The sequence below is a fragment of the Perna viridis genome, chromosome 10, assembly GCF_037379345.1.
Source record: "Perna viridis isolate PV_CMFRI_1.1 ecotype Kerala chromosome 10, ASM3737934v1, whole genome shotgun sequence".
In the NCBI taxonomy this organism is placed as follows: Eukaryota; Metazoa; Mollusca; class Bivalvia; order Mytilida; family Mytilidae; genus Perna; species Perna viridis.
Window position 1 is genome coordinate 10,602,607 of NC_142454.1, and position 27,630 is coordinate 10,630,236.

The following is a 27,630-nucleotide window of genomic DNA, read 5'->3' on the forward strand; positions in this document are numbered from 1 at the left end:
GGAATAATGCTGTGCATCTGAATCAAAATATATTCTACTGCAATTTGTTTACGTTGAAAATTCATTTTGATTGGACTAAAAAAGGAGTCTAGAATAATACCAAATCAGCCTAAGAACTACATTAATAACTAAAAAACAAGCATGTGTTTTCTTGTAAGGTTTTCATGTCTGATGCAAATATAAATACCTTCAGATGTAAACTTTGACAAATCAATGGACTGCTTAGGAATAACAGTAGGACTGAAAAAAAAAAATCTTCGTTCAAATTTCACTTAAACATCTGTGAAACAGTCAACTATGTAACAATATGTATTGTGGTCATACCAGTAAATATTGTATATTAGAAAATCAATTCATAAAAAAACTATCCTTATGGAATCAGCTTACAACAAAAAAAACCAAAGCTTTAAGTAAACATCAAGTATACATTAGGTACTTCTGTTCTCAGATATGATTTCACTCATTTTCAAAAAAAGTAGGATGGGAGAAAAATAGGAATTAGGAAGTAAGGTCTAGAAAAAATACAATTTTCTGTCTGTTCTGGCAAAATCTGTAGCTTTTGCTACTGGAATTTCAGACTAGACATTGCTCCTAATTAGGCTTAACTTATGGTTTTGCACTTTGGAGATTTATACAAAAACTACTGTCTGATACAGTACGTTTTATTTTTACTGAAGGAACAAAAATCTCCACATCAGTGGTAGACAGAATACCAGACGGAAAGTTCATGCCATGTTTGGTTCTGAAATTGGTCCAGTGGTGTCAAAGGAGAAATGGATTAAAAAATTGGTAAAACAACGACAACAGAAGCCACGTGATGGCAATAGCTTGTATCACCCTTTGGGCCAGTTGAGCTAAAAAGGTAAAGCAGGATCAATTTTTTCTGGATATAATTTTTAATGTACAAAAACTAGAGGCTCTAGAGAGCCTGTATCACCCACCTGCTCAAAAACAGTCTAGTTGTTTGAAGCAGGACTGTTGACCTTACTTATCAACCAGCTTTTCATATTACAAAACAAATCTCTCATAGTCGTTTTTTAACTCTTCAAGGGGGATAAATCAAACATTGATCAACAGATCTTCATGAAAACTTTGGCATAGGTCCATTTCCCCATGCTGATGAATTTAACATAGTGAAAACTTGGCTAAACCGATCAGTTTTCAAGTTATTTCCACAAATCCTTAATTTTAAGAAATGGTGACCATGTGTTTTGACAGATCAAAAATCTCCACACACAGATTGTTAATTAAGACTACCACAACATTCACGCCATGTTTGGTTACAATCTATCCTACTGGAAGTCTTAGAGAAGATATTTAATGTTGGAAATGTAAAATTATGTAAATAAAATCCATTTCAGGACACATAACTTATTCATTCATCAAAGAAACTTTCTGAAAATTTCGGCATGGGTCTGTCTTATCATGCTGAACAATTTTACTCCCTGCCATATTTTAGCTAAAGTCAACTGCTTTTGGGTTATGTGCAACATTTGGGAATATGACCCATATGATCTATTTTTGGTAACGGCAGTCTCGTTATTTGCCAGATCAAAATTCCCCTGCACAGATTGTTGAAGATATTCTACATAACAGTCATGCTAAGATTTGTTTCAATGCATCTAGTAGTTACAGAAGAGAAGATTTTCAAAGTTTGAAATGTAAATTTTGGGACATAAATCCATTTCAGGACCAATAACGCATTCATTCGTCAACGGATCTTCCTGAACATTTTGGTGTAAGTCCATCCAATCATGCTAATCAATTATACTCTCTTCCAGATTTAGCTAAACACAACTCTTAATGAGTTACTTCCAAAATTCTGCAATTTGCCCCTATGGTCAATTTTTGGAAACAGCAGCCACATTTTTGTCAGATCAAAAATCCCCACACAAAGATAGTTCAAAACACCACAAGAAATATTCATGCGAAGTTTAGTTACATTCTACCAGGTAGTTACAGATGAGATGTTAACAACGATGATGCAGAGACATAGTGATGGCAGTAGCTAACATGGCCTTTCAGCTGGACATGGAAAACAGACACACACAACAAAGAACATGAAATAACGAAAATAACTACATATGTGCAAAAAAAGTCAACGAGTAACTCCACTAAAAACTGGGAACATGGAAAAGGTGTCTCCCTCTGATATTCTTGAAACACCCACCAAGCTATTTTTAAAAGATCAAATCCCAGGTAAATAAGGGTTTGACATTGACATTTTTTTAAACTTGTTCTTTCAGGCAGATTGATGAGATTACAACTTCAATTAAAATTAAAAACAAGGCTGTCTTTATAAAGTTAAGGCATGTTTGTAAACACATAAAATTTGGTTCTCATTTGTACCAGTGTAATTCAAATTCTACATGTCTGAATGTTTATTTTACTTGTCTCCTGCAATAGGACAATCGTTAACAGACCCTGTAGACGGTAGAGGAATGGAAAACTATAACAAATGTGAATGAATCTGTTTTCATGGTGCAGTTGGATACACCATAACGATCCACAAGTCCATTCTGAAGTGATGTAGCAATATAAATCTAATCATAAGAAGTCTAGTATGGTACAAAAAGTCTGCAAAGTTATGGCAAGCTCTGACATAACGTATCATTTATGATTCAAAAACTCCATATGTGTAGTGCCTGTAGTATCCTTTACATTTATCTCTAGTGTGATGTATAAAATCCCCAAAACTAGATACATGTACGATTTTCAAATGATTTTGTAACAATCCTGCATGTTGTTAAGGTAATGTTTGGTTTGAGACAATCACTTGTAATAAATACTGGACAACACATCATTTCAAGTTTTGTTGAAAAATGCCCAAGTTCCAACAGTCATTATTTCTACAATTTTTGTTCAAACATTGACTTCTGACAAAATGAGACCAAGTTTTGCTGAAATAGATTTAAGTTCAACAGACATCATTTCTACCATTTTTGTCAAAACATAAATTCCTGGAAGTATGCACATTTTCGTGTGGCTATTTAACTTCCCACAAAGACTCATACCAATGCTTAGAAAATAGTTCGTACAGACGGACAGACAGACGGTGATACTCATATATCCCCCAAACTTTGTTTGCAGGGGTTATGAAAATTCAGTCTAAAATTCTAGAAGTATGTATGTTTTTCTAGGTATCATTTTTTTAATATATTTTTTACAACCTACCAAGCAAACCTATTCAGGTAAAAAATATGTAAACCAATTTAAGAGTAATCACGGGAACCAAGGTTATAGCGGTAATCAAAAGAATGTAATCCAGGGACAAAGACCAGACATGGAAAACAAACTTTCACAACAAAGAACACAGAGTAACTAAAATCATACATACAAAGTAACAAAAGTAAATGAGCAACTCAGACTCCACTAAAAACTGGGAGCATGGACCAGGTGCACCAGTAGGGTAAGCGTCCTCTGCTTTTCTAGAAACACACGCCAAGTTGCTCATAAAAAGTCAAGTCCGGGGTAGACAAACGAGGAAAGGAAAACTATGACCCATTGAATATATCAGTTTTCATGGTGCTGATGGATACACCATAACGATCCACGAGTTCATGATGACGACCATAAAACTTCTGTAGTGATGACCAATCTTGTAGCAACATAGCCCTGTTCCAGAAGCCTTAAAAGTTGCTGCCATATATTGAGCTTTACTTATAACTTATATTGACAAAAAACAGTTCATTAATATGAAATAGAACCAACCTACAGATGTGGTTGAACAAAGGAAAAATACTAGGCTGTGTCCTTAAAAGTAATCTCTATAACAAAGTTGGTGCTCAGTTAATGTCTTTACACTGTAACATAAATATTGTCTTTACACTGTAACATAAATATGAAAAAATAAAACATTTTTTTTGCCAGAAAACAATTTCATTGATTTTAGAAGAAGGACATGTTAAGTTGTGGCAACATCATAAAATGGTAATGTTTGGTTTGAGACAATCACTTGTAACATCCTGTTGATGCAATATTTGACTGCCAAAATAAAACAATTGCAGAATAAAAGATACTGATTTAATGACATCATGTCTTCCACTCTTTCACTTACCCTTTTAGAAATAAGACACAAACAAACTTACCCCATTGATATGACAGAACAATTAAATTTCGTTTTCCAGTTATGGATAGATCGACATTCATAATCTGTAATAAAAACAAAAGATAAAGAGCTCTGTCAAGGGGCATAATGAAACTATCCTAGAATGTTAAAATCTGTTTCTACTTGGGGCAAATTGTGGACACAATATTAGTTTTTTGCAAACAAGCATAGGGACTGAAACAACTAGGTTTGACACAGTATTGCACACTGTGAGACGTTTGCATTTTAAAAACACTATAACTAAATAAAAAAAACATAAAAGACATTAATCTGACACAAACAAATGAGTAAAAATTTTTATTAGGGATTTCATATTTTTCAAATTGACTACATAACGGTCCTTTTGTTGGTGTGGTTCCCTTTGACCCCTTATAACTTGAAAACTGTAAGAGATATCTGAAATCTGATTGAAAAATGGAGTCAAGAATTTTCATGAGAAATAACATAAGACTGCTACACCTAGCCATAATATCATGTGTTTAAACAAACCCTCCTAGCGTGTGTTTAAATAAACGCTACTATCGTGTGTTTAAACAAACACTTCTACAGTGTGTTTATCGTGAGTTTAAACGAATGCAAAACAATGTGTAAATTTACAATAAACAATGCACAAACGCTAATATGGGAAACGTGAACATTTCAAGGAGTATATACACTTATTAAAAGGTTATTTGCAGGGGTTTACTCAACAGCATAAGTCACAACCCCTTATGCATCAGCAAGAGACTAATATGTTCAAAACCTCCATAATTATCAACCCTCAATTATCAATCCAGACTTTGCCATAGAAAAAACGATATATGTCAATACAGCTTGCTGACAGTATTTAATACATACCTGGTGAAAGTAACTTCTCTGATGGGCAAGAAACTTTATAGCAGGTGCAATCCTCTACAGATGGAATACAATAACAGGAATTCTTTGGTTTTTTAACATAGTTGAAACCATGACGGTAGTCACATTTACATTTTCGATCAAGTATACTGTTTCCATCATCATGAACTACCTGGCCTTCATCATTACAAAATGACTTTTGGTATATACAATCAGAGCTACCATTAGTCCAAAACTTCGTAGGCTGATATCTTCCTGTAGTACATTTTTCACCGTCCAAGTTTCCAGAAAAGACTTTTCGAAATCCTGAAAAATTGAACACTAAGCCTTATACCAGGGAAAAAATAGTTTGTGTTCAAGAGCATTATTAGTAAAAAAGTGCAACAGATGAAATAGCTTTGATGACAAAAGGAAGGTAATATAAATGAATCTTAACAAATACTTAAACAAGATGTTGCGTTCTTCCATAAATTCACACTGTGAAATAAATTCGGTAATTTCACTCTCGCACTTTCTCCTGCCAAAATTTCAAAACACGAATATCAATATGCTGTTCACAAAATATCAAATTCAAATTGAAAATAGCAATGAATAGTGGAAGATAATAAACTTGTATGCGGAACAAGTTCCGCCCACTTGTTAAATCTAGGCATTCATCGGCACTCGTGATCATGTTTTGGTTATTCACTCTTTCTAATTAATTATCTTATTATTATCTCAAGTTTACATATGGAACAAGATACTGCCAAATTGACAGCAAACAAGATTTTCCTGAATTTAAATTATAACAGCAAATGATTAGTTAGTTTCAACTCAAACCCAGTTGACAAGAGTGAAAGTTTCTATTTTTGTTAAATTTGAACTGAATGTGCAAAAATTGCACTGACAAGAGTAAAAGTGCTTTTTTTGCAACAAATTGGCCGCCAGTCAAAAACCACAATAGTGATATTTGATAAAATCTAACTTGACCTTCATTTCGTCACATGTAACAACATATTCATACTAAAACAGAATCTGTCTAGTTCTTTTCAAGTTGTTTGGCAGCCACTCAGCTGCCACACATCCTCAAACTAATAACCACTTTTCTGTCAGAAAATCTGTTTAATATTCACTAAAACCTAAGGAAATCTGGAAATAGTGAAAATATATGCTACAAACTACATGTACATTGTAAAAGACCTCATAATGGCAAATATTTTTGTTTAAGATGACTAAAGTACATTTTCAAAGCAAATGCAGTGTTTTAAAATTTCATTTTGTAATTTTAAATTTTAAATTCTATGAGAAATTTACTCCAAATAAAGATTAACTTTCCAAAAGTTCAAGCCTGCGTTCTAAACACAATAAATCCTTCAAATATTTCCAAAGTGAAAGTAAAATATAGTATACAACTTTTCCACACCAAAATTGTATTTGTCCCTGTTCACAGGAAAGTGTAATCATTTGAACATTGAAATGCATATATCCATTTTAGTATAAATGAGTAATATAATATAACCTGAAAATCTGTCTATTATGATATAAACAGAAAATATATATACCATGTCAAATAAATTACATGTATCCATGTAAATGTACATATAACAACCTGTAATTAAGTGATACTTGCCGTGACAAAATAAATACTTAATAGTACTCCTTAACTTAATTATAACATACTTATGTTTTTCTCTGATAGTATTTATGACATGTACATTTTGTACAACGTAATTTTCAGAAACAGGGGTTTAAACTTTCTTCCATTGAAGTGTGAAATTTCTGACCTTGTCAGTCCTGGACTTTTTTTCTCATCCTGAATGAAAGGTCCTCAAAATTAGTAAACACATGGTACTAAGGAGGTCCAGGACTTAGGTAAATTGAATTCCAATGGTCCTATACATCAGAAGTTGAGGGTCTTAATTTGAACCCCTTAGAAAGGCAATTTACCTACCTCAACTTCAACATCATCAACAAAGTGGGTAAAAGAAATGGCCCGGCAGTACTTGAAAAATACACAAAAAGTTCACAAATGTCACTAATGGCCACTGCCTTCATCAATATACAGTACACCAAAGTTGATAACTTTGCATGTTTTATTAACCTGTGTATCAAAGCTGTGCTTGGATGATGAAACTCCAGTGCAGCATTGCCACCTAGATGCCTGTCGACTTTAAATAAAATTTATTAGCTTTGTTTGCTATGCTTTGCTATGTCCTGATATGGCCCGGTGTTTGCATGCATTGTCTCATGTATCTAGTTTAAAGTGTTACCATGTTTAATGTAACATTGTATAAACATGCCGAATCTAAATAAACAGTTTTCTTAGTCTTAGTTCTTAGTCTTAAGTTGGTAAACAGGAAGTAGAGATGTAACATATCTGAAATTGCATAACATGATACAGGATCCCACACTGAAATTGTGTACCAAATATCTAGTGGCTGTGATTTATACATGTAGTTGCTAAGAAAAATGTTACTAAAATATTTTCCCCACTGTAATGTATTAAAATAACCCAATAGTGTGAGAGAAGAGTGGGGTTTGTCTTGCATGCTACACCTGCATTTATATCCAAGTCTGTATTATGTATCTTGAGTTATAAATTAGAGTTCATAGCCAAAACAATGCGTTTAGTTCCCAGGCCATAAAATAACACCAATATGATATTACATCAGCTACAAGGATGGTGATTTTCTCCATGAAAAAAACAAATAGAGGATGAGGATTAAATTTCCGATAGAACTTAAAGTGAAGATTAAATTCTGATATATATATGTGATAGGATTAAATTCCGTTTTCACATTAAAACAATGGCTGGACATTTGGACTCACAAAATCAGAAAAAAGTTGAAACAATTCAAACTCCGAGGTGCTCCGAAATCATATACGGAAAAAAACGGGGAAAGATTGTCATAAGCAACTAATCAATGTTACAGATGTGGAAATACGGGACATTACGGAACAGATCGCAGAATATCTCAAAATATATCATGTCGTAAATGTGGAAAAAATTGGACATTTGGCAAAAATGTGCAAGACAAAATCAACAAAAAATGTTAACGCGATTGAGGACGAAGAATTGGAAATATTCACATCGTATGGAAAATACAATGCTGTCATTCCGTTTTCTATTGAAGGTAAAGTTGTCGATTTTCTCATTCATTTAGGGGCTTCTATCAACGTAATAGACAGAAAAACATTTGAGAAGTTAAAGAGTGATCAAGGGAACCAAGGTTATAGCGGTAATCAAAAGAATGTAATCCAGGGACAAAGAACAGACATGGAAAACAGACATACACAACAAAGAACACAAAGTAACAGAAATCATACATATAAAGTAACAAAAGTAAATGAGCAACTCGGACTCCACTAAAAACTGGGAGCATGGACCAGGTGCACCAGTAGGGTAAGCGTCCTCTGCTTTTCTAGAAACACCCGCCGAGTTGCTCATAAAAAGTCAAGTCCGGGGTAGACAAACGAGGGAAGGAAAACTATGACCCGTTCAACAAATCAGTTTTCATGGTGCTGATGGCAACCATTTACAAGATTACAATTATTTTCCAACTCTTTTTTCCCGTCCGCGATTAGACTTTGCAACTATGACCCGTTGAATAAATCAGTTTTCATGGTGTTGATGGACACATCATAACGATCCACGAGTTCATGATAACGACCATAAAACTTCTGTAGTGATGACTTCAATCTTGTAGCAACATAACCCTGTTCCAGAAGCCTATTTGTTAGAGTTCTAGCGCGATACAAAAAGTCTGCATAGTTTTGGCAAGCTCTGGCATAACATATGAGTTGTGATATGAACACTCCATACGCAGGAGCCGACGGGATGTTGCCACAGATGAAAGGAAAGTTGAAACTTCTGAATGAAAAGTCATCACGTTTGTCGTAAAGTTTGGTCAATAGTTTTCCTTTACCATCGATTTCTAAGTGTAGGTCAAGATATGAGGCTGACTTCACAGTGTCTGTAGTATCCTTTATCTCAAGTTCTTTTGGGTAGACGTGATGTATCAAATCCCCGAAATTATGATTGTTTAAAGATAATACGTCATCTATACAGTGGAAACTGAGATTGAAGGTATCAAACCTCAAGTTCATAAATGTGCAGTCAATGTATTTCCGTACCGTAGCAAAAGACCTTTAGAAATGTTTGGCAATATTAAATTGAGCATGACTATCAAAGATAACAAGCATGATGTAGAATTTCACATAATTAACAGAGATGGAAGGCCGTCAATTGGCTATAAAACTGCTAAAGATTTAGGATTGCTCCACATCGAAATGTTAAATAGTGTCAACAACATTTCTAACTTCAACACAGACACGATAATCAGTTCATTTGAGGACAGATTCGTAGGTCTTGGTAAACTTAAGACTTCAAATTGAAATTGCACATAGACAAATCAATAAAACCTGTTGCTCAGCCAGTACGAAAAATTCCGTTCAAAATGAGAAAACAAGTAGAAATAAAAATAAAAGAACTGGAGGATTCAACCCTAATAGAGAAAGTCAGTGGTCCGACACCATGGGTTTCAGGCTTGGTAGTAGTGCCTAAGAAAAACAATGAAGTCCGCCTTTGCATAGACATGTGACAAGCAAACGTATCTGTCCAGAGAGAACGTTTTCCAATTGCAAATATAGAGGATGCTCTGCAACAAATGAATGGATCTAAACCAATCTTTTCATCAGACAGAATTAGAAGAAGAGTCGTGTTATATCATCATATTCTTATGTCATAAAGACCTGTACAGGTACAAGAGACTAATGTTTGGAATTAATTCAGCACCCAAGTTACATCAGCGTGTTATTGAGCAGACAATACAAGACATACCAGGTTGTAAAAATATTGCAGACGATATATCATCTATGCATAAAACCAAGAAGAACATGATTAAACACTTCGTGCCTTGCTTACACGACTCCGTGAAAAGAATCTAACCTTAACCGAGGCAAATGCGAGTTCAACAAAACACAACTGAAATTCATTATCAAAGGATGGTGTCCAACCTGATACAAACACGATCAAAGCAGTGCATAATTTCGAGATGTGCAAGTGTCAAATCTTTCTTGGGATTAATTAATTTTTGTGCTAAATATATTCTGAATTTCGCAACAATTGCAGAACAGCTTCGCAAGTTGACAAGAACAGACGTTGAATGGCATTGGACTGCCTGAACAACAAACAGCATTTGAAACAATAAAACAATTACTCACAAGTGCTGAAGTAATGGCATATTACAACCAAAATGGCGAAACAAGTATCGTCGTGGATGCGTCACCTTTTAGTATAGGAGAGATCTTAACACAAAAGCAAACCAATAGTGACTATAGTGTACAAAGTTGTAAGCAAAGTGGAACAAGTGTCCATGTGAGGTCAGATAACGGTCAAACTTTCTATAGAAACGTCTCACATGTCAGACCGTATTACAGACAATTTACAAACAGACAAAATAGTGACGACCATTCCGTAAATGATCGACCACCAAGAGATAAGAAGAAACCTCAATGATTTAATGACTTTGTGTCCGCTTAGTAGACAGTGCACTGGGACCTGAACAAATGTTTAGTATTAGTTTTGTTGTGTGTAAAGGGAAGAGTGATAGATTTATAGACTCATTTGGATAATTAAAATTTCTTTAACTGGAATATGTTTACAGTTTCATGGTTGATGAATATCTTGATATTGACACTGACAGTAAAATTAATTATTTTGCTATAGTAAAGTTATAAGTCAAAAACAAGGGAGAGATGTAAAGTATTAAAATAAGCCAATAGTGTGAGATATGGGCGGAGTTTGTCTTGCATGCTACACCTGCATTTATGTCTGTATTATGTATCTTGAGTTATAGATTAGATTTGATAGCCAAAACAACGTGTTTAGTTCCCAGGCCATAAAATAACACCAATACATTATTACACCTGCCCACCTGACCGACATTTACTGTTCTAAAAGCTGTTTTGCATGAGTGCAACTAAGCCAATAATGTGTACCGGTACTTCTCATGGTTACAGACTGTCAAGATTATAATTTATACTTACCAATTAATTCCTGAGAGGGAAAGTCCTGACATAGTTCTATATACTTTTCATCTCCTAAATCTAGGATGCAGTAGTAAGAAGGAACAGTTGAATTACATACAATCCTGGATCTTAGAGACCATTGCTCCTTGGTTGGACATTGAAATGTGAACTCGCATCTTAAAACAGGAAGTATACAAGTAATCAGAACCTAAAATTAAAAAAAAACACTGGAATTGCAATAATGATCATACTTCAATTTTTGAAACTTATGCATATGTACATTTTGAACTTTAAATCTGTCCAAATGTGTGAAAATACTTGTGGACCTTTACTGCCCAAAAATCAATTACAGGAACAACTAGAAATACTGTGAGCATTTTATAAAGAGAGGTAACCAACCACACCCCACCCCCCCCCCAACACCGCGATTACATTTCGTTAAATATATAACAAAATATCTCATGTTACAGTCCTCCAACAGCAACTATATTCCTTCATGCAAATCTACATGCGTTGCTCAATCTTCCCATAACATTTAACCAAAATATTATCAAAACCATTTGAGCAGTTTAGGAGAGGTTGCACTTCGAAAAAACAAAAAAAACAACAAAGTTTTAACATGTAAAACCCTTAAACTCGATTATCTCCCTTATCTACATGTACATTTAATGCAAAAACTTCCTGAAAAGTTTATGAGTAGTTTAAGAGGTGTTGTACTTAAGTTGGATTATTGTTTGCACAGTGATTGAATTTAAGTGGTAATACCATCTAAATGTAAGGTAAAATTCAATTTTGAGAGTAGAAATTATTCCCACTAGCTAAAATTCACTGATAAGGAATTCTATTTTAGTATAAGTTTAGAGTACTGGTATATTTAATAAAACCTTAACGGATAAGAAGGGGTGGAGTGAATGGAGTGAATGACCCCTTCTTATCCTTTAATATTTTACTTAATATACTCGAACTGGCATAGATTATAACCTAGTTTATTCATTGGCTGAAAACATCAGATGATGTGCAGATCGAAACAGTGTAGCACGTTAATGGCTGTAATGCATTTATATCCTCTGAATGGAATATACTTCACAATTTAAACAAAAACATTCTTTTGAACATTTCAATTTATATGCCTGTAGTTTTGGACAAGTTCAATTAAATAGTACATTAGTACTATCAAAGAAAATGTTTTGGGCATTTTTATAGTGGATCAAATTCAAATTACAACTAAATGAAAAGCTGGGACAATAGTTTCTTTGTCATGAAATTAAATTTATCATGATACAGAAGGAGCAGGATCCAAAAATTTATATAAATGGGATTCAATAATGAAATTTGTTGAAAAGGGGGAAACAGACTATCATTTGCTCATTTGTTGTCAAAATTTTGTTTTAAACAAACAAATTTTCAAACCAAGTGCAGGGACGAACTCTTGGACCCCCTTCCTCAGATCTGCCATTATTTAGTTTCAATTGAAATGTTTTCTGTTTCTCTTAGCCATACACCTTGGGCCAGTAGTCTGTTTTCTACAATCATGCAAAGATCTTCAGGTTTTGTTTTCCTTAACATACAGGGCAGACTGAAACTGGATTTGACTAAACCAATTTTTTTTAATACAATTATTTTATCATCACTTTTGTCCTTCTTTTGAAAATGTAAAAAAAGGTTTTCTGAAACATTTACCAAGCATGTTATAATTTTAAATTACAGCCAACATGTGATGTCTGTTTACTTTACCTAAAGAACAAATCCTTATTGAATAAGTGAGCTATAGCTTATGGATACTCTAATTAATCAAAAAACTAGGTTATACATGTACACTAATTATACATGTAGGTAAAGCCCAGAAATAACCCAAGGAATTTAGATTTAGGAAGGGCAAATTTACAGTATATATTTGTACTTGCTAAATTTAGCTAATGGCAAAATTCAATCCCTGGTTTGCAGGAGGTATAACAACTTTTACTTTTACCATTATAGTCTGTAAAAGAAGTGTATATAGTAAAACTGCTTAATTAACAGACAATGTAGGACAAACATTAAAGCAAGTCCTTTACTGACTTTGCTGCCTAAAAAATAATCATGCATGATGATGTTCATTTCTTATCCTTAGTACAAGCAAGTTATTAGAACCATTAAAAATGCAATGAACTATCATGACCATTTAAAAGAAAAAGTACATATCCTAACCAATCAGGCCTAAGACTGGTCTAAATGACATATTCAGCTGATTTTTTTTTTTTTTAGAAAATTGTAAAAATTTGTAAAAAAATGTGATATTTTGGAGAGAATTTCAATTATACAGGTGCACTGAACTCTTTCCACGTTTTTTTAAATAACAAAACGACTTTTGGCTAGGTGAGCAAACAAAAAGACATGTATAAGTGCAACATGTACATGTAGCATTGTAGAGATTAAAGGATCAATCACTGCATATCATTATAAGATGAAACACTGAGATATAGACAACTTAATATAGATGAAAATTCACCATGGCCTCACTCACATATTTGGTAGCCATTCTAAATGAAAGAAATTAAATACACTAGTGAGAGACAACTTTTGTAAGAATCTTTTTCAAACTGAGATAAAAAATCAGAATGAGGAAATGTAAACAAAAGAATGGGGTTCACAAAGATACATACAAAAATGGTCTTTGGCAGTATAGTATGTAGCGCTGAACCATATTAAACTTGTGTTACAAAAAAATAAAGAGCTGCACTTGAAGCACATGATAAGCTCATTGCCGTTTTAACTTGTCCTTATGCTTTTAATGAATTTATATGATCAACTAGAAATACTGTGAGCCCTGTCAAATACCCTCCCCACCCAAAAAAGTAATAAAAAATGCACACAAAAAATGGCACAATCAAGGCTACCTCAAGTTTGACTAAGTTTGTTGTTTTGATTTTTCACCCATAAATTTTTATCTTGTTCAAAACACACTTTTCTGACAAGGTTACCAAGTACCTTTTATATTTATTAGTTGATCATCATAACAAATGGTCTGTTTTAAATGATTTTTTCAACAAATAAATTTCCTTGGCTGTTTCCGCCTTTTTTTAACAGAGTAAAACTTCATCACACGGAAACATAAAATTTGACATTTATACAAATCAGAAGGGAGCTTACTTCAATAGATATGAACAATTCACCAGAGTTTCATAAAAAATAGTGAAAGTGGTTTTGAGTATTGTACGAAAACTTGAAAATCCCCCTTTTTTTAAGTGTAAAAATTCATAACACAGAAAAGATTCATCTGAAACTTATAAAAATCAAAAAGGAACTTATGTCAATAGATATAAACAATTCACCAGTTTCATAAAAGTTGGTGGAAGTGTTTTTAAGTTATTGTCCGAAAACTTGAAGATCCCCCTCTTATTGAGTAAAAAAAATTCATAGCATGAAAACAAAAAATTTGAAATTTATTAAAATCGAAAGGGAGCTTATGTCAATAGAAATAAACAATTCATTAAATTTTCATAAAAGTAGGGGAAAGTGTTTTTGAGTTACAAGTATTGTCTGAAAACTTGAAAATCCCCCCTTTTTTAAGTAAAACAATTCATATCATGGAAATGAAAAATCTGAAATTTATAAAAAAGATGAAAGGGAGCTTACATCAATAGATAGATATGAACAATTCACCAATGAAAGTTTCATAAAAGTTGGTGAAGAGTTTTTGAGTTATTGTCCGAAAACTTGAAAATTCCCCTTTTTTTGAGTAAAAAAATTCTTAATACTGGAACGAAAAAAATCTGAAATTTATAAAAATCGGAAGGGAGCTTACATCAATAGATATGAACAATTCACCAAAGTTTCATAAAAGTTGGTGAAAGTGTTTTTGAGTTATTGTCCGGACAACCATACACCATAATATGTCCCTTCTTTGGCAGTGTATAAAAAGAAAGATTATATACATGTGTTGATGCATTCAATAATTTTATGTAAGGCCAAGTAAACTTAAAAGTTTACACAAAAAATATGATGGTGGGTGGAACGATTTTATTTTTTATTTTTCATTTCTTACCAGATTTTAGCTCACCTAATTTTAGCTATTTGAAGTATTATAAATCATGTTCTAAATACATAGCCACATCAGATTAAGAGTTAATAAGATTAAGATTAATACAATAAGTCCCCTTAAGCGACTGTTTTATTTTTAAAATAAAACAGCTGGTAGGGGACTTTTATTGTATATAAACAGTTTACATCACTGACCCAAATACTACCTCAGATTAAGATTAATACAATAAGTCCCCTTAAGCGACTGTTTTATTTTTAAAATAAAACAGCTGGTAGGGGACTTTTATTGTATATAAACAGTTTACATCACTGACCCAAATACTACCTCAGATCATCAAGTATAAATGACAAACTGAGGAAATGACCTTGATTTGGAACAGAAGAAGGGATATGGACAAACACAAGAAAGATGTTCAAAGAGTAATCAAGGGAACCAAGGTTATAGCAGTAATCAAACGAATGCAATCCAGGGACAAAGACCAGACATGGAAAACAGACATACACAACAAAAAACATAAACTAACTTAAATCAAACATATAAAGTAAAAAAAGCAAATGAGCAACTCGGGACTCCAATAAAAACTGGGAGCATGGACCAGGTGCACCGGTAGGGTAAGCATCCTCTGCTTTTCTAGAAACACCCGCCGAGTTGCTCATAAAAAGTCAAGTCCGGGGTAGACAAACGAGGAAAGGAAAACTATGACCTGTTGAATAAATCAGTTTTCATGGTGCAGATAGATACACCATAACGATCCACACGTTAACGATGACGACCATAAAACTTCTGTAGTGATGACTTCAATCTTGTAGGAACATAACCCTGTTCAAGAAGCCTATTTGTTAGAATTCTAGCATAATAAAAAAAGTCTGTGTAGTTTCAGCAAGCTCTGGCAAAACATATGAGTTGTGATATGAACACTTCATACGCAGGTGCTGAAGGGATGTTGCCACAGATGAAAGGAAAGTTGACAATTTTGAATGAAAAGTCATCATGTTTGTCGTAAAGTTTGGTGAATAGTTTTCCTTTACCATCGATTTCTTAGTGTAGGTCAAGATATGAGGCTGACTTCACATTGTCTGTAGTATCCTTTATCTCAAGTTCTTTCAAATCAATTTAACAGATGCAGATTTGCAAAATATTGTGCACATACAATTGGATACAAGTTTAGTTCCAATTCACCTTTTTCCTAAATTTTTAAGACTGTCTTAAAACTTAAAAACTTTTAATTTGCATTAACACTATAAAACTACAAGAACAGATTATTTTTTACACAATGTAATCAATTAATAACAATTTCAGCTTAAGAAAAAAATGTTCTTGATGAACATAAGATTTCCAAAAACTTTTAATTTTGCTGCCAATTTTACTCTCTTAAAATCACTGCTCTTCAATTCCTGTTTATTAATGATAAACTAGTCATGAATGGCTGGAAAATGTGACTGATAAATGGAACATGCTTAACACATTTTATGCTTCTTGAAACATTACTGCAAGAACTTAATTTTCTAAAAACAAATTTATTAATAAATATGATCTTTCAAGGCCAAAAAGGAGTCCCTCAAATCTTCAGTGGATATGAAGACTAGATCTCTATTCTATTTGCAGAAACAATAGAATATTATTGAGCTGAATAATTGCAAGAAACATATTTACTGGTTATAAAAGAGGTATTGAATGATATGAAAGGAATTACATTTGGACTATATTTTTGTGTAGTGTTTTGAAATAGTAGGGAAGTTCCAGAGATAGACTGGCCAAGTCAGGCATTTTGATAAATCAAAAACCTAAAAAGTGTGGAAAAATTAATTTCAGTAAATTCAAGGGTCATAACTCGAACAAAATATCAGGGCAGTGGAACAAAACTTTCACTTGATCTGTAACTTATCAGAGTAGACTCACATATAAAAAATCAGCTCAATTTCTGCAAGTGTTTAGAAGAAAAAGTGCATAAAACTTAAATTTTGCTAATTTTTTTAGAGTTCAAGGTTCCGTTACTCAGACAAAAGTCATCAGAGCAGAACTAAACTTAAACTTGATCTGTAACTCATAAGGGTAGGTTCACGTACAAAAAAAATCAGCTATATACATGTATCTGCAAGCATTTAGAAAGGAAGTTGGGAAAACTTAAATTTTGGTATTTTTTTTAAAGTTCAAGGGCCATAACTCGGACAAAAATCAGCACTGCGAAACAAAACAAAAATGTGATCTGAAACTCATCAAGGTTGACTCAAAAATCAGTTCAACTTCTGCCATTGTTTAGAAAAAATGTGCTGAAAACTTCTATTTTTTTCAGGACTGTCTGAGTACAAATCTAAAGTTTCGTTGGGCTAAAGCAGGTAGGGTACTAATAACTTGTTCACAGTGTCTATAAACCTTGTGGTCTGAGTATATCTCATTGATGTTCTGTTTTTTGCTGACTGTAATTTGGAAATCAATGATGCCGCAGTAAACAACTGCAAATTAAAAATTCTTATTTCCACTTTTGTTAGTAAATCAAGAATAGATTGTGAATGACTTAAGTGACCAAAATGCATTGGAACTTGTTTTTGTGAGTTACAAAGATAAGTCATTCCACAAACTATTTTTATATTTCTTTATATAAATATGTGAAATGTTGGATCAATTTGTTTTGCCTTCATCTTCTTGACGATGCATGTGAAGTAAATTAAGAACCCCACCTGAAGAATAAATTGTTCGTTCTTCACTTACCTGGTTCCAAGTGTCTGGTACATGAATATATCAATTATCATATAACTTACCAATTCAAACATAAATTCCTCCATTAACATGCCCATTTCGCTACATGTACTTCACTGGAAATCCCTGTGAAAGAAATAAATAACAATTTTATTTATCACAATAAACAATAGGCTTTCTTTTATGCCTTCTTTTGATTATTTTACAGCTAATTGAAAAAGAACAGTTCCAATTTCAATACTAATTTACATGTATGTAGGTTAGAGAGTAATTTAAATAGCTCTCTAGGTAGAAATCTTCCCTTAACATTATACTAATGTGTCCTACTTAACTAATTTAGAACACCAGTGTGATCTTTTGGACACTGCCTTTTAAGTTTAAATAGCTGTCAACTTGTACCCTGTGAAGGCCACTAAAGCCATAACGGTTTGTTACAGTAAGCAGTGTTAGGTCAGGAGAGCCCTGACGGGTCACTCGTGCGAAAAAGTAATCAAGGGAACCAAGGTGATAGCGGTAATCAAAAAATGACAAATTTTTTTCCAATTTTTGGCCTCAGTTTGGCATAAAACCGAAAGTAGTCAATACAAAGCTCATAAGTCATCATTTTTTTAACAAACTCTATACAAGATAGCCTCATTTTAAAGCACAGTCATGCTGCTGGCAGATGGTAACAAATTGTCCTTTTTTAACTAAGGTAAACACTGCTAGAATCAATGAAGGGGAAACAAGGTAAAGCCCAGATAAATGTAGGCACAGCATGACAAAGGTTAATAAGAAATCAAAAATAATATATTTACTTTTCTTTGTTATGAAGTCACTATTACAGATAAATAACAGGTAACCTTAGTTAAGAGTAGAACAGGTTATTGGAATTCCCATGGGACTAATTGTGCACCACCCATAGCAGACCTCTTTCTGTACTGTTACAAATCACAGTTTATGTCTAGAATAAATTAAGACCCTTCCAAACAATACTTGGCAGAAAAATTGAATAATACCTTTAGTTTACACTCTTTAGATTACAACTATAACCTTGGTTCCCTTAATTACTATTTCACACCACTGGGACGATACCGCTGCTGGTGGACTTTGTCCAAGAGGGTATCATCAATTCAGTAACACAATTTTAAAATTAATGGTTTTAACAAGAGCAATGAAAGAAAAACTGGCTCGGGCTTTGTCCAGTATAAAAAACTCCCAACCTGACAGCAGATCAGACACACTGTTGTCTTGTAAGACTGTGGTGTTCCCAGATGTGAATCTTAGCATGCTCACATCTTGTATGGATAGTGCCCCGACCATTCCAACAAAAAATTACCCAATCAAACATTCAATCTATAGACCATCTATTCCAGTGCAAAATTTTGACTATTTCCAAATAATCAAACCATGTTCCATCACTTTAAATGATATATTTGACTACAACAATGACAAGCCACATTGTACTATATCAAAATGTGGTATCAAAATTGCAAAATATGCAACATTCTTATAACTGACTCTTACTTCTTTAGTTTCCTTACAAACAAAACCTTCCATACAAGAAGTCATGATGACTTAAGTTGCACATCAACAAACTTAATATACTGATTAGAATGCAACTTATGTGGTTCAGTATATATCGGTGAAATACAAGAACGATTAAACAAAAGAATGAGCGGTCATTGTTTGGGTATTAATATCACCTAATTCCCGACAGTTTAGCAACATTTTAATCAACAAGATCATTCAATCCTCTCTATGAAAGTTCGTATTTTAGAAAAAAAAATTTACCATTCTACAAACAGTCCCATTCTAAGTAAAAAGAATCATAGGGAAAGAGAGGTGTACTGGATACGCAGACTGGTTAATGCAATACCTTACAGATGCAATGACAACATCAAAAGTATAGGAAACCTTTTAAGCCAATATAAAAATATTTGTGATGAATTTATTTGTCATCAAAGATATAGATGCAATTGATTTGGCTATAATCCTCCATCACAAAAATGTTACCAACGAAATTCCCCCATATTTCAAAGACAAATCCATACCAATTATTTCATATTCCTATACTTCACCCATTGCATCCAAAATTTTTCAAGACTGTATACTTCTATTCCCCATACTCAGTTAAAATTCTGACTTGAAAACATTATAAATCAGTGTTTTTCAAAAAAAAAATGGTACACCTAGATACAAATATATAGTTCGTGGTAGAGATTCCTCATACTTTGTAAAAAATAATTCCAAATCATCTCCCAAATATACAGAAGATGTTTACAAAATGCTGGAATTTTCAATCGACAACATATTTGTCCAGTGTGGTGGACATGTTTTTTTCAACAAACGGTTGGCATTCCAATGGGAAAAAAATCATGCTCCTCTACTTGATGACCTATTCCTTCACTCTTGTGAGGCTGACTTCATAGCTGATCTGATCCGAAAGAAAGAATATCGTTTTTGGAAGTTTTCGGCTGTTTGCCTATGTGATGAAAAAGTCCATGAGATGCAATGTTTTGTTTACATGTTAGAACGTTCATGTGTGGTAGGAAACGAATACATTCACACGCTCTGATATTTTTCAACAGGCAGAGTATGGGATGCAATAATACTATGTCCAATATATATCTTAAAATAGCTACTTAAAAGGTTTTATTTTAAGTTCATTTCGATCTGAGCATGTAAAAGACTGACATAAACGTCTGCTGAAGTTTGATGAAATATCCCGCATGAGCTGTCCAAATTTCCTGACCATTTGTTAAGATTACATAGCACTAAAAATAAATTTATCTTTTCTATTAGTTCTCGAGTCTTTCTCTTTTTTTGTTTTACTTATTAAAAGAAGTGAATTTGATGTATTTGAAAAGTTCTGGAAACACGTGGATGTATGCACATGTATCATCGCTGTTCCACTGATGATTGTCAAGAAACTAACTGCCTTGGTAAAAATTATAACTCCGATTATATTATTCAAATCCAAACATAGCTTTTCTAAGATAGGAAAGGCAATTGTTTCTTGTTTGAAATTCGCAGTGTCAGTTCAATCAAAACTCCTCAGCCTTTATAGTTGCACAAAAGAAAAACTATTTATTCTTTAGTGTATCAGAAATGGCTGAGTAGTTCCAATTGCTATCAGTTACGTCTGAATTCTGTTAATGTCACATGATAAGTGTAAAGTATTCCCACCATCCACAGAGAACTGTAATATTTCCGGTATCTGTACATATTGATCTGACCAGCCAAAACTAAAAAAGGTTGTTGCTAGAGATGCTCTTAAGGGCACAAAATGTAAAGTATTTTGAAGTGCTATAAAGTTATCGACCATTTTGTGAACAAGGCAAAGGAGGGTATGGGGTTGGGATTTTGGAAACATTTTATTTCAAGTTTATAGTATCCTAATATTGAAAAAAAATTCCATTATTTAACAAGACAGATTTTTAAATAAAAACCTTGATTTCGCTTGCTGCTTAAATATAAATAAAATCATTTCATCAGGCTCGACCCCTAGTAGGATTTTTTTTTTACCACAAGTTTCACCCCATAATATTGTTTTGCCTTGCTTTGCATGGCATTTAATTTAATTAACGCCCCCTCTCCCTCCCCCGAACACAAATCCTGGATCCGCCGCAAATATGGAGGGTGGAACTGTAGAAAGAAAAGCTAAAACATAAAAGCAGAAACAGACAAATAACACGCAGCTCCACAAACCTGTAATGACAGTATGTAAATTTTGTATCAGATGGATCTATCACGAATGACAACACTAACTTGCCCATATTATGTCGAATGCTTATGACCTCGGCTCAGGTTTCGGTTCCATGCGTTAAAAAATGGAATGTCAATTCGGCACTTGGTCAAATCGGTACTTAGTCAGTTTCCTACTAAGAAGTGCCCGGCAACGCCCGAAGAGTTTAAAAACGCTTGAAGAATACTCATTTTTAAAAAAAAGACATTTTAGTATGGGGTACAGCGCACCTTTTTAAAAACATATCATACATCATGTCTAGTATGCGTGTTTTTGCATGAATTAGAACGAGTTTACATTGAAAGATAAAATGAGTTAGTATTGAATTTATGCAATATTATCCAGTTTCCGATTCAAACACAACCGTTCGTTACAACTGATTATATACATGTCATATATTATCTGGACATCTGTATATAGCCATTTGGGTCATAACGGTTACGATAGAGTACGCAATAATACCAAGGGAAGAAGTCTCCTGATTTTAGAGCATATCGCATTTGTATCATTTCGCATGTTTAAAGTAATTATACCAAAATCAGTGACACCAATGAATATTTGACAATTACCGACTTTGAAGACTTCAGTCTTTGATTTTTACATGGGAGTTCATATTGCTATATAGTGCTTTAATTTTACTTATATCATCTGTCGGCTAGGTTTTTGAAGGGGTTGTATTTAAGCACATGTTTAATCATTTGTTGTTCAATAACTTACTGTATAGATATCAAACAGGTTTTATCGAAGAAAAAAATATATCTTCTTTTGTTTTCTGTGATGTATCTAAAGCTTTCGGCCGAGTTTGGCATATATACAGGTTTACTGACAAAACTTAAAGCATATGGAGTAAGAGACAATTTGAAGAACTAGTTCAAAAGCTACCTAGCGAACAGAGAGCAAAGTGTCATTGGCCAATTCAAAATCTCCTTTGAAACAAACAAATGCTGGAGTAGCACAAGGCTCCGTTCTTGGTCCTCCGCTTTTTTTTTTGTTTATGTTAATGATATAGCTGATGATCTCATCAGTTTTGCCAGACTTTTTGCGGATGACACATCGCTATCATACTCCGCACTATCGTATTCTACATGTACAATAGAAGATGTAATGAATTTAGACCTAGGGAATATCACAACGTAGTCCGAAAAATGATTAATACATTCCCAGAAAACCAAGGCTTCAATCATTGCTAAACACAACATTACGAAAGGCATTGATTTATTTTTTCGAAACCAACCCATTGAATTTTTTTCGTCTCATAAACACCTAGGTATAACGTTTGATTCGAACGGGACGTTTTTAACCTATTTAGACAAAATTATGTTCTGCTGGCAAAAAAATATCCATTCTTAGAAAACTTAAATATGTTCTTTGTAGAAAATATTTAGCTAAAATTTATCTAACTTTCATTCGTCTAGTCATGGAATATATGCTTCAGATCTCTGGGACGGGTGTGATTTTGATCTTAAAACAATTTAGAAAAATTGCAACTTGAAGCTGGGCGAATTGTAACAGGATTAATTATTTTTGCCGGAAGGGAATCGATTTACTATGAAATAGGTTGGGAGTTATTGGAAGATATAAGACGATTCAAACGTCTTAACATGTTTTACTCTATTCATAACCAACTGTGTCCACTATACTAAGCGATATTATGCCCCCACTCAATAACCATATTTCGTCGTATAATTTTCGCAACAGTGCGGATTATAGGTTACAGACCACCAATTCAACCAATGAGCATTTGGAACGTACGCAAAAATAGTCCTACGCAGAAATTACCCCTGTTCCTTATAGTGCTGTGAAAAAGTTCTCATCTCATTTAAAAAAATTTAACAGTTTCTGAAAGGAAAAACATTTCTGTACATTTTATAGGTGCATTTTGCTTCTTGTGATTTGAAGCCTAATCTCCATAATGATTTCTAAATATACCCCTATCTTGTGAAAACACTGGGATTTCCCATGCTATTTGTAGACACTTCACTTCCGGTGACCAGTACTGCACTGCAAGTCTGCTAACCTCACATGCCATTCTGAGGATTGTGAGCTGACATATGTAGAATCATGCTGATATATAGTCCTCTGCAGGTTAAAGTTAAGGTAAAGTCCAGAGAAGCCATTGAATATTGTGAAATTAGCATAGAAGCCTATGGGAAGTGGAATTAGTGGTTTTTAGCCTTATACCATTCCCCACTTCAGATTAACTAGTAACGAAGGTCATTTTTTCTATTCACAGTAAGAGACTGGAATCAGCTAAATCTAGAGACAAGAAATGAAAGAAACATAAGCATTTTCAAAAGAATCATTAAAGGACAACGGGAAAAATCCTCTGAGTACTTCAATTTTGGTGAAAGGAAAGTTATATTATATATACCAGGCAAAGAAACGTGCAGTTCCCTAAATGCTGACTTAAATCGTATAAATGTAGTGCCAACCTCTTCTTGCAGTTATTACATTCTTTTTTTATGGAATGCAATTTGTATAATGAACATAGAAATTCTCTGTTGGCACGGTTAGGCGGTTTTAACGTAACGATTGAATTTCTGTTGGCTGGTGACGAAAGCCTCACATACGCGATGAAAACACGGATATTTTTGATTGTGTTCATCATTTTATCAAATGAACTAAAACGTTTGGATAATACTGCATGTATGTATGAAATGATTAAATGACTATCTCTCACGTTACTCCCAGCCGCCCTTCTGCCAGACCCCCCCCCTTTACTCCATTTCCTTGATTTAAGTTAGATGTTAATTTGCATTACCTTTTCATTTTCTATTGTTATTTTTAGTATATATATATATACAACGTCTCAGAATGTGACGACTCTATTCTCTACACTGCTCCATCGGATCAAATTGATACAGGGAAGATAACGTAAACTTATAGAAAGGTCTGAAAAAATTCCCATCTATGGCAACACCGCCTGCACTAAGTCCAGCGCCCTAGACCACTCGGCCAGATAAAATATAGCTTTCGCTGGCCGGGTGATTCCTCCTCGTAGGATTAATCTAGGACTGTAACTTAGTACACGATGTACTTAGTGCAGGCGGTGTTGCCATAGATGTCACAGCGGTACGAGTTCGAGTCCCGCGGAGGGAACGAGAAAAATTTGCTTCGCAAACTTGACAGTTCTAACATCGTTGGGAATTTTTCAGACCCTTGTATATATATATTTAATTGCCGTCATTACATGTATGCATTCTTTGTAATCATGATTGTTTATGTGTGAGAGGACCTCCATAATGTTGTTATAACTTGAGTCCAATCCCCTTGCTTGTATTCTTGAGCAAAATTATAAATATGTTTAAACTAAACTTTAATTTTAGACTACATGTTAGCCTTGGGATTTATTTTGCTCTATGGTGGGGAGATGCTTGGCTACTTTTCCCTCTGGTTTGCATAGCATTTTTTTATGTACGCTTTGTACGAAAGGTTTCCGCAACTTACTGTCCATGTGTGGCAATACTTTGAGGGACGACCATTTGATTCTGAGGAGGGGGATTGCTGGCAAATTAATTTTGTGAGGTCAGAATATTTATGTGTTTATGCGGTTTCGGTCGCGTTTTGTGGATTCTTTTCAAAACTTGTCGATAAAAAGAAAGACCGCGCTTACAGGTGTTCTATTTCCGATTCCCAAATATATACTCAGCTACTGACATCAACTATTTAAAGGCTCATAGCACGAGTGGTGCTGGAGGGGTTTCATTGTGATGTGCATTCTTTAACAAAATGTCCGAGATTGCTTTACCGTTGGACGGCAAAGCAATCCCAGACTACCATTGGCATTGCCTTAAAAAGAACGGTAACTAAAGTGAAAGTACGTCATGGTGAAAGTAGACAAGTGCAGAAACTACTTAATCACCTAATTAGTCATATTAGAGGACACACAGTTTTTACCCTACACTGAATAAAGAAAATGAAGTTAGACATCTGATGATCGATTCATTCATCTTTCAGATTACTATAAGTTTGTACACCTCTGCTAAACGACTACTTGGTGAACAGTCATGTACTTTGTGAAAGCGACTGGTTCCCGAAATATATATTATCTTTTTATAGAACGCGGAAATTACAAGTCAAAGATAGATTTACTTCCCGAAAATTAAGGTTTTTTATTAACGGCGGGGTATTAAAAGAGCAGCTATAGAGTTCTCTGCAAACATCAAAGGAACCAATAAAGGCTGGGAAATCATAGGTGTCGGATATTCACCAAGTTTGGTATATAATAGACCATAATTACTTATACAAGTTAGTCAACTTTAGTAAGAGGTTGGAATTCCGTTCTCTTAATTACATGTACTTCCGAGCGCTATATATTGGAAACCACTCGTTCCAACGTCAATTAAACGTCGGTATACACATTAATTTGAGCAAAAAAAAATATATCTTACAAACATTTTATATAGTTTTTTACCCGCAGATGAGATAGAGAAGGTGACTAAAATGAAGATAATCAAATGACCTACCTGAGGTGAAGGGTCTATTTATATAGCACGGGAAATCCCAGTTTTTTTTTACAAGATAGGGTTTCATTATTAATCGAGATCAGTCGCACTGGGACTTATTGATTCCACAATTTGATTATGGGAGCAAGACCCTGTAATCAATTTACAGCACAAGAAGAAAAATGCACTTATAAAATTCATAAACAGTTTTAGTTTGTTTTTTTTAAAATAAAATGAGAACTATGAAGAACAGGAGGAATAATTTCTGTTTTTGACGTTCCAAACGCCCATTGGTTGAATTAGTGGTGTGTATCTTGTCTTTGAAAAACTAAATAACTAGACAAGTACATTACTGTATACATAGTGAATGTTTTTTGTTTGTTTTTTGTTTTTTATTTGTTTTTGCTTTGTTTTTTAGTTTTAGAAAAGTACATTACAAATTTCTTAGGCACAAAGGGGTGGGGTCGACTAATCATGAGAGTGTTAAATAGTGTGAGCATTTTTTTTTCAATGAATGGGTAAAAAGAAATGTCCCCCCCACCCCACCCCAATTTTAAACATTCAGTTTTTTTTCCAATTAGCTACTAGCCATAGTTACACCTTTACGTATTGTTGTATGTGTAACATACTTAATATTGCGATCAGGAACCAGTCTATTTCAGACGCAACTGACAGCTGCAACCCCCCCCCCCCAAAAAAAAAAAAAAAAAAAAAAAAAAAAAAAAAGAAAATGATCGCCTTTCCTATCTTAGAAAAGCCATGCTTAGATTTAGATGATACAATCGAAGTTATATTTTTTCTAAGGCGGAATAGGTTCTTGACAGCAGCAATAATGAAACAGCGGAGATACACGTACGTACAATATACATCCATGTTTTTCCTGAACTTTTTAAAAACACAATATATTCACTTCTTTTAATAAGTAAAACAATAGAACACACTCGAAAACTATCAAAAAGGATTTAAGGAAAGGATGAATTTTCTCCGTAAGGACAAACATTTTAAAATCCCTCCCTCTTTTCTTGACCACATGTCAAAACCTTTAATCTTGAAGTGTTCAAATGAAGTCATGTCTTGAGCTTTAAATTTGTAAAATCAGTGTTATCGCATTAAAATATGACATTAACATTCGGGTTTTCAGCATTGAATTTCTCACTGTCGCTCAACGATGACCAAATAGTGCCAGATGATTGCGTACTTATTTACACACAGTAGAGGAATAATCAATGGAACCGAGGTTATAGCGGTAATCAAAAGAATGTAATCCAGGGACAAATACCAGGCATGGAAACCAGACATACATAATAAAGAACATTAAGTAACTAATATCATACATACAAAGTAACAAAAGCAAATGAGCAACTCGGACTCCACTAAAAACTGGAAGCATGGACCAGGTGCACCAGTAGGGTAAGCGTCCTATGCTTTTCTAGAAACACCTAAAGAGATGCTTATAAAAAGTCAAGTCCGGGGTAGATAAACAAGCAAAGAAAAACTATGACACGTTGAATAAATCAGTTTTCACGGCGCAGATGGATACACCATAACGATCCTCATGTTCATGATTACGACCATAACATTTCTGTAGTGATGACTTCCATCTTGTGGCAACAAAACCCTGTTCCAGAAGCGTATTTGTTAGAATTCTAGCGCGATACAAAAAGTCTTTTTAGTGAATGACCATTGGATTCCTCTTGGTAGTGACAGCAATGTTCCCATAATCCAGTCCATGACTACTCAGAAGATCAGGGGTGACGGGCGACAACCTTGGCGTACTGCTGTATGCACA

General features: G+C 33.9%; 1 protein-coding gene across 7 annotated transcripts in view; it reads right to left on the reverse strand.

The window, feature by feature from the left end:
* Nucleotides 1-25,889, reverse strand: part of LOC148604491 (uncharacterized) — a 41,787-nt gene extending 15,898 nt beyond the window's left edge. The window contains exons 1-6 of one of the 7 annotated variants that reach the window (XM_088550937.1): nt 25,863-25,889; nt 17,732-17,795; nt 10,970-11,159; nt 4,946-5,248; nt 4,089-4,152; nt 188-240 (exon numbers count right to left, since the gene is read on the reverse strand). In XM_088550937.1, the coding sequence (XP_088407063.1) occupies nt 188-240; nt 4,089-4,152; nt 4,946-5,248; nt 10,970-11,159; nt 17,732-17,767 (646 nt within the window). In that variant the 5' untranslated portion in view covers nt 17,768-17,795; nt 25,863-25,889. Of the gene's footprint in view, nt 1-187; nt 241-4,088; nt 4,153-4,945; nt 5,249-10,969; nt 11,160-17,731; nt 17,796-21,359; nt 21,503-23,325; nt 23,637-25,258; nt 25,426-25,862 lie in introns of those variants that run through there. The other 6 variants (XM_088550934.1, XM_088550936.1, XM_088550935.1 and 3 more) reach the window with 6 other exon arrangements.
* Nucleotides 25,890-27,630: the final 1,741 nt, after the last annotated feature.